This window comes from Sinocyclocheilus rhinocerous, unplaced genomic scaffold (assembly GCF_001515625.1).
Source record: "Sinocyclocheilus rhinocerous isolate Xijiao unplaced genomic scaffold, SAMN03320098_v1.1 scaffold2611, whole genome shotgun sequence".
NCBI classification, from domain to species: Eukaryota; Metazoa; Chordata; class Actinopteri; order Cypriniformes; family Cyprinidae; genus Sinocyclocheilus; species Sinocyclocheilus rhinocerous.
Window position 1 is genome coordinate 201,526 of NW_015647981.1, and position 9,164 is coordinate 210,689.

A 9,164-nucleotide genomic window follows, 5' to 3' on the forward strand; every position below is an offset into this window, starting at 1 on the left:
GCCCTCTGGCGTCCAGTATGAATGAAACAGACATTAAATGTGTTTACAGCACTCAATAATGGCCAATCCATCCTATTTTGGGTAATTAATTTTTTTTTTTTTTAAGTATCGGTTCAGGCACCGTTTAGGCACCGGAACCGTTTTAAATATAGATTTGGCACCAGTATCATAAAAAACCCAAACGATACCCAACCCTAGTTATTTTAGTACTTTAAGTTAAACTAAACAAAAAATAGGTACATTTGGTAACTAGCTGAAATAAATACATTTCATTTGAGTTAACATTTTTTTCCCCCAAGTAACTTTTTTTTTTTTTTTCCTTAGATTATTTAGTAACTTCTACTAGTTGATAATGTGTCTCTGGTTACTAAAATGACTTCAGTCAAAAACAGCTTTCAACCACTGTTATTCACACGGATGTTCGTCATAAAGCTGTGCAGTGTGTGCGTGGCTGATTTCTCACACAATACACTGTGAAAACATGCCGAGACAAAAGATGCATTCCAGAGGTTGACCAGCGAAGCCAGACACAGACGAGTCTGAATGATAAACAGACACTCAGCGCTCGCGCTTCATCTGACACATTTGCATCACCAGTCTCTCGTATGACTTACAGAGAAACAGAGACTTCAGGCAGGAACTCAGGTTAAACCAGACGCTTATTGTTTTTAATGAAACAGACAAAACAGCAATATAATAAAAGCCAACGTTCAAAAAATTCTTCCGCCCAGTGTTATTTTAGTATTATTTACTGTAAATAATAGTTTGTTTTTAATATTTTCAGTTTACATGTTAATTTTAGAATAATTTTTGATAATATAGTTATGTGCTTTTTTTGTCATTTTATTAGTTTTTTTTTAGTTTAGTTTCAGTTCATTATAGAGCTTCAACTTAAACTTATTTATTTTATATTTTTAGTATTAATTTTAATTTTAGCATAATTTTTAATAATATTGTAATGTGCTTTTGTCATTTTTATTATTTCCCCCCCCCAAAATATTACTATTACATTTAAATTTATTTTTATTTCAGTTTTAGTTTCAGTTAATTTTAGTGCTTCAACTTAAACTTATTTATTTTTATATTTTCAGTTCTATTGTAATGTGCTTTTGTAATTTTTATAATTTTTTCCTAAAATATTACTATTTAATTTTCATTTATTTTTAATTCAGTTTTAGTTTAGCTTCAGTTAATTTTGGTGCTTCAACTTAAACCTATTTATTTTTATATATTCAGTTTGCATTTTAATTTTAATTTAATTTTTAGTAATAATATGTGCTTTTGTCATTGTATTATTTATTTTTTTAAATATTACTGTTTAATTTATTTTTATTTCAGTTTTAGTTTAGTTTGTTAATTTTAGGGCTTCAACTTCAACTTTTATTTTTATATTTTACATTTTTATTTTAATTTAATTAAAAAATTTTATTTCGTTTTTAATTTTTAGTTTAATACTGTTATGTGCTTTTGTAATTTTTATTAGTTTTACTTCTTCAAAATACTTCTATTTAATTTAATTTTATTTCAGTTTTAGTCTAATTTCAGTTAAGTTTAGTGCTTCAATTTTTGCAGTTATTTGCAAAGGCTACATTTCTAATTTTTGTTTAGAAGCTTTTCATCCAAAGTTTTATTTTAGCTTCATTTCAATTAACAAAACATATTTTAAATTTTTTTTAAAAACTAAGTTTAAGGCAATAACCGAAGATGTTTACATGGGAAGTTGGAGCATTAATTACAATTGATCTAATCACTGATACGTGCACAAACATGCCCTCTCCTGCTTTAGCCGTATATATCCCATCATCCTTTGCAGCGCTCAGATACCGTCACTCCTCCAGGCAAAGGAAATTACTTGACATGTGATTGAATGCGAGAGATAAGATGAAAATTACAAGGTTACGAGTTTAAGCAGGAATTATCAGATGAAAACACACTCTCACTCATCAGCTCATCATCCTCCCGTTACACTAAGAAGAGGCAGCATACAGGAAGTAGAGGTGGGAAACAGGAAGTAGAGCTGGGAAACCGAGAGGGAAAACATAACAGCTTCCTCTATCCTGCGTTCATCAGCAGCCGATGGCAGCCAAACCCAAAATCCAATAATATTTCAATGGTTTCATGCTCTTGAGAAGCCAATAATTCAGAATTCATGTCGAAACAGACCGTGTTTATCCTCAATGCAAGTCATAATTTCAAAGCAGCTTCACTGTAATAAACAGTGTAATAACAGCGTTAATGCTGTAAAATTCATCAGTTATGAAACAAATTCAATTTTAGCAGCTCATTATTCAGCTCAATTCAGTTCAAAGTTAGTTGGATTTTTTTTCATCATTGTTTGTTCCCTGCTGTTTATGACAATAAGAACAGATCTGCAACCCACTCTTAAAGGAACAGTTCCTTAGTTGCCAAAAATGAACATTTGCTAATAATAATATCCTCACCCCTCAGGTCATCCAAGATTAGGATGAGTTTGTTTCTTCATCAGATTTGGAGAAATGTAGCATTGCATCATTTGCTCTGCAGTGAATGGGTGCCGTCAGAATGAGAGTCCAAACAGCTGATAAAAACATCACAATAATCCACAAGTAATCCACACCACTCCAGTCCATCAGTTAATGTCTTGTGAAGACAAAAGCTGCGTGTTTGTAAGAAACAAATCCATCATAGTCCGGTACTAAAATCGCACCCAGTTCCGGCGGTGCGAAAACGCCAAAAAGTGGGTAGTTTCACAATTAGTTCTGGTACTATGAAAAGGTTCCTGCGGTGCGAAAGGCCCTATTATGGATTATGGACTGGTATTTTAGCTAAAATCGTCTTCATGATGGATTAGTTTCAGCTTTTGTCTTCTCCAGATGTTAACTGATGGACTGGAGTGCTGTGGATTACTTGTGATGTTTTTATCAGCTGTTTGGTCTCTCATTCTGACGGCACCCATTCACTGCTGAGCAAGTGATGCAATGCTACATTTCTCCAAATCTGATGACGAAACAAACTCAATCTCGGATGGCCTGAGGGTGAGGATATTTACAGCAAGCTTTCATTTGTGGGTGAACTGTTCCTTTAAGTCAAAACCATCCAGTTGAGAACCACTACAAAGTCAATCCATTTTACAAACAAACAAGCTAAAAGTTTGCAGTCTGCTTGTTTGTGTAAAAATATCACCAACTCTGAACAGACAAACACAGCAATGAAATCGCCCCACTACAGTAGTTCTTATAGAAGCTCCTGCGGGTTTTTCCCAGGTATTTCAACACGACACCCTCCGGTGCTGCCCCTTTTCTCCGTGTCACCATCTCTCCTTCTTCGAATACTTTCACAGATTCATATTTCAAACTTCAAGAGGCTCACAGAATGCAACTCGACTCCAAAAATGCCCTAAAGTCACGTCTCGGCGCAATTACCAAATGAGCTCAATGCAAACCTCCCGTGAGAGCTTTAAAAAGACTCGAGACTATTAATCCTGGTGGGATCTGTGTGAACTAAAAAGAAGTTCACGGCACATCTAGCTTGTTTTGCACGAAAAAAACATTTTTACTCAACAAAAACCCTGCATTATAAACTTTCAATGCAACCAATGAAAATACAAACTTTTAGTTCACAGACATCAACTTCTAAACTAAACTAGAAGGCATTACTGCAGATTCAGCCCACACTACACTTCACTTATCTACTCAAGGTCTAATCGGCTTCCCGTGACTCTGCCCTGCAGGTTTTTTAGGTGCTGCTGACATATAAAGCATGAAATATGACATGCATCACCCTGAACAGGGGAAAGTCTGGGGTTTTCTACACTGATGTGATCACAGTCTGGGAGGAATAACGTTCCTGCTGGATCTCAGACGAGCTTTATTATTACCGCACTTAAAGGGGTCATCTGATGCCCATTTTCCACAAGCTGATATGATTCTTTAGGGTCTTAATGAAAAGTCTGTAACATAGTTTGGTTAAAATTTCTCAATGGTAGTGTAAAAACACCTTTTTTACCCTGTCAAAAACAGCTCTTTTCAGAGCAAGCCGTTTTGTAGCATTTTCCTTTAAATGTTAATGAGCTCTGCTGACCCCGCCCTTATACTCGCTTCTTCTGGAGGTGAAGCTGGATTAGGCCTGACACAATTACAACTTTTTGTTGTGCGATATATTGCCCCATGTCGAACTTTGTTTTTCGGCCACACACATGTTGCAAAATTTCGGGAATGACATCCACATATTTATGCTGGATTCGCTCTCGAAGTAGTAGTGATTGACATAGTGATAACCATCAATTCAGTTCAAACAACTTGTAAAAGTGCATGTAGCATCCTATGACCCCTTTAAATATAATCATAAACACAAGCAAGATTTACAGCAAGCAAACTACAGAGACCAACTCAGAATATTAAAAATCTTCAGTAAAAGTTCATTCTTAACGGGTCTCGTTTATGAAACTTTATGTAAATCCTTCTTTATGCAACAGCTTACATACACTGTAAAAAAAAATAAAACAAAGAGTATTAGAGCGCGTTTTACAAAAAAAAAAAACACAATTTTTGTCTTTCCACTTCCAAATTTAATGTTTAATTCAATGTTACTTGGCATTTCTTTGTAATTTTTTGTGAAATTTACTACTAATTTCTGAGTGAAAATTGTTTTATCACCAATTTTTTTTTCAGTGATAGTGTTAAAAGTTATTTTTCGAAGTTGTAATAAAACAAAGATTATTGGAGTATGTTTTACAAGAAAATACTACTTCAGTCTTTCTACTTGAAAATTTCACATCTAATTCAATGTGTTATTTGCTGCTTCTTTAATTATTTGTGAATTTTACTAGCAATTTCTGAGTGGAAACTGATTCAAAGTAAACCAAAACCACGTGATTGTGATTTGTGATAATTCACACAAGAATGATTTAATAAATTATTTACACTATAAATTTGTTCTTCTCAAGTCTCGTAAATGAGTCTCACAGTCTTTACACGTGAACTAGTTTGCAAAACTCAAAATATTAGTGTTGGGAATTTGCATTATTGCTTTGAATTGTGTAGTTCCAGGTATATGAATATCAGACAGCACTAAATAACCGTGTTAATGTTGTAAAACTCATCAATTCTGAAACTAAATTCAATTTCAGCTGTAAAGCAGCTCTACAGAAGGTAATAGTGTCATAATTCAGCTCAATTCAGTTCGATTTTTGCTCTCATCCAATAGTGTCCGTGCCATTAAATTGATATTACTATTATATATTTTATTTGATGAATTTATAATGATTTTTGAGGATTTGAGACACTAATCCGTCACCAACACAAAAAAAAAAAGATTTTTCCCCCCTCCCTTTTAAGTGTTATTTTGTTCTCCCAACTATGCAAGACTATACAGTTAGTTAAATGATATTATTTGCATTTATCATTGTTTGTTCCCTGCTGTTCGTGACCCATCAGAACAGATCTGCAACCCATGTTTTGCAAAACTCAAAATGTCAGGAATTTGCATAAGTGCATGGACTCGTGTCGTTCCGGGTAAATTAATATAAAATAGCACTAAATATGTGCTAAATAAGAGTTAATAGTAGCAGTGCAACTAATGCTGGTCTACAAATGGAAATGTGCTGACTAATGGACTGGAGCAGCTCAAACATCAACTTTTAATTACCTATATTTGAGTTAATCGTTGCATGAATAAGGCCAGGAATAGTTGGACTAACACATCCATTGCATAGAAACACCTCTATTTATTATCCGTGGAAAATGTAAGTCAGAAAGTTTGGAGCAGCATGAGTGGATGATGACAAAATGTTCTGTTTTGGCTAACTAAAGTCTTAGGAATAGCATCACTAACAGACTTCTCTATCTTGTGTTTCCTCAAACATAATGATTCTCGGCGTTTCCTCCGGCTGCTATTTCCAGCTTCATCAAGGCCCTGATTGTTTTGCATTTGACATCCCGAGTGTAAGACGAGATGATGCTTACCTGTTCTTTCACCTGCCTGACCATGCAAAAACTAGAAGTGACGCATGCTGGAGCTCTGGCTGCATTAAACCTTGTGCTATTGTTCTTGCAGACTGTCTCACCTCGAGGCAACATGAACTGAACCCAGTTCAGGAGATCATGAGATCCAATAGCTTGTGATCCAAAGCCCTTGAGTCAATGCAACAGCCAAACGTTGTAGGAAATGCAAACTATAACACAAAACTTGACTAAATGAGAAATGCATTGCAGAAAAATGGTGTTGCATTATAGTTTATGCAACTAAGGGCCAGATTTACTAAACAGGGCATATTAGCGTCAGATCGCAATCCTATAAAAGCACAGATGCGAGTGGAAAGTTCTACTGACAATGCACAGATCATAATTTCCATAATGACCAACACAATCCACCCAGAGCAGCCAAATTAGCGCAGGGCCGATGGTAATCAACACAGGCACAAAACAGCTTAAGACATGCTTTTTGGCTTTAAATAATGGCGCAAATACTAGTAAACCAACTGCTGCAAACCTTAGTAAATCAAACATTCTCCTCTCATAAATGTTGCATGTGAAAGTGAAACTTCTATAAATGCATATGCAAAGATCAGCCTCAAAATTAACCGCCTTTTCATTGCTAATGTTTCAATGTGTCTTTAGTAAATCCAGACAGTAGTTTTAAACGCCAAAAGAGGGTTTGCACATGTGCAAGCTGTTAGTAAATCTGAATCTGAAGTGTGACTAAAATTAGTCTATAAGATGCAATAACCAGGCTCAGATGGAACATGTCTGTGAGTGTTAAAAGGCCATGAACTACCACACCAGTGAAACATTTCATACATACTTCGGCTCACAAAGCTGAAGATCATATTCTCATCACTGCTTAAACTACTTGTGCTATTTAGTATTAAACCACCAGACTCAAAGCAAAGCAAATGACTGTGCTGACCACTGTAAAAATAAACACTACACTGGTGGAAGAGAAAAACGGACATGCTCCGGGCCAGAATGACCGGTTATATTTATAGTTATTCTGTACAGACTTACACTGACTTCAACCGTTTTTATTCATGTTATAGTTATTCTGAGGACACAAAGCCAAATCCGAATATCCAAATCCTTCAGCACCTGCCGTGTTCTGCTATCACAAATCATATGAAGCACATTTGTCCCTGATTTCATGTGAATTAGTGACAGAACGTGAAAATTGCATCAGCCGATAATCATGACTGATTTGCCAATTAACAGAAGTGCTGCTCTCGCTTCTATTAGCTCTAAACCTTACCAAATGCATAATGATTTCTTTTTATTTGATCTTATTTTTACACACACACACATATGCATATACTGTAAATATTGTGCATATACCGTTGTATGGCATTGCATATGCATGCATATATATATACTGTACATACATATATATATATATATATATATGCATGCTGCATATGCAATGCCATACAACGATACACACATATATTTTGGTCATAGTTTGCTGTCTGCATTAAATTAAATTTACAAAAGTGATTTTATATACATAAGCATATTAAACAAGTGTCTACTTTAATGTTTCAAATAACTTGTCAAATTCCCATCGTCATTCAGCATAACAGATACAGTATATTTATGTAAAAATTAAACTTACTCTGACCTCTACTTACTAAAATATATAAAAGAAAAAATTATCATACTAACATCTATTATATTTTAAATGATTTAAAACTTATATGACAAATGGGTAAAACCTAGTGGTTTGAAGGATATAGTGGCAAAAATGGGTAAAGATTTAAAATTACAATTAATTATTGTTTTGTGGGCTGCAGTCTGATCCTTAAATAGTCTTTTAATGTCATCAAATGATTATTGTTCTAAAAATGCCTGACAAGATTTTTTTTGGTATATGAACTATTGTTTCTTTCTTCCATGTCTCATAAATAGAGGTGTTGTATTTTTCCATGCAATGGCTATATGGCTATAATGCATGCACAATTAATTCAAATATGCATAATTAAATGTCCATGTTTGAGCTGCTCCATTAGTCAGCAAATCGGCAACTCTACACTTCAAACTGTTGAATATTTTTAATATCATATCATCATATTATTCTGGCAACCCTGTTCTCTAGTTATCAGTATCGGCATCTGCCACTAAAAAAAAACTCTTATTGCTCGAACAGCAACTTATTATACAACATCAAAAGCATGCAATGTCATAATGTGAAGATATCTACTGTACGGCATCACAAACTTCAGCACTGCTGCAAACACCAGGCCTGTCCAGGAATTTCACAGCAGCGCAGAAGTTTCCCCAGCGCAGGCCATCCAGAGCACGCCCAGAACGGGCCCCGAGCTCACTTGGGCTACTCTTGCATGAACACAAACCCAAGTAGAGTCTCCGTGAGCATGCATTTGACCGCCGAGGCCCATCAAACTCCTCTGTGCAGCAAAGTGACATAAGAATCTCAGCAAACACACATGCAGGCAATTTGAGAGAGGATTCAAACTGACAGCTTTGACCTATAATGAGGAGAAACACGGCTCAAACATGACACTTTAATAAAAGTAATGTAGTGATTTTATGACAATACCTGCTTTCTCCTTTCGCATTGGAGGGCGGTGGGTGAAGAATAGTCTGGTTTTCCTCCATCTCAACCACACATTTTGTGCTGAGCTCAATCTCTGCAAGCCAAAAGTTATTAAAACTCGACTAGAAGTCGTGATTAAAAAAAGTCTGAAACGTATTAAAACAGCACTTAACGTGAATATAGAGCCACAGCAACTTATAAAACAGATTTAATTTTTAAATAGCAATGCTTGTTGCGATTTTAAATGGTCTCTTACCTCTCCGGTTCATTGGCCGGACTCGAACCGCTACTTTTACCTTAGTATCCGACATTTTTGTTACAATTTCAAGGCTTTAAAGTGGAGGAGAAAGCCGCTAGCTGCTCCGCACGGCTAGCCGAAGAATAACATGCAACTCCCCGCAAAGTCCCCCACAGAAGCGTCTGAGGTGCTTGTACCCTAGTAAAATACTCCAACAGTCCATACCCGAGCGGGAAAAGCCGTGAATATGAATCCAGATGAGACTGTGTTGCATTCGGGTTGAATGTGTGATCCTCCGCCGCGGGGAGAGCAGCTCCTCTCTCTCAGCCAGCCAGCAGCATCCAGACCGCCATCTTCCGCCGACTGACCCCAAAAACACACAAATGTGCAGTGTGCATGAATATGC

At 35.8% G+C, this 9,164-nt stretch overlaps 1 protein-coding gene across 1 annotated transcript in view; it reads right to left on the reverse strand.

Annotated features, from left to right (window-relative positions):
* LOC107709537 (kinesin-like protein KIF13A) overlaps positions 1–9,164 on the reverse strand; it is a 77,745-nt gene extending 68,581 nt beyond the window's left edge. Inside the window, exons 1-2 of the mRNA XM_016514035.1 lie at positions 8,777–9,164; positions 8,519–8,614 (exon numbers count right to left, since the gene is read on the reverse strand). Coding sequence (XP_016369521.1) covers positions 8,519–8,614; positions 8,777–8,831 — 151 coding nt within the window. The 5' untranslated portion in view covers positions 8,832–9,164. The remainder of the gene's footprint in view (positions 1–8,518; positions 8,615–8,776) is intronic.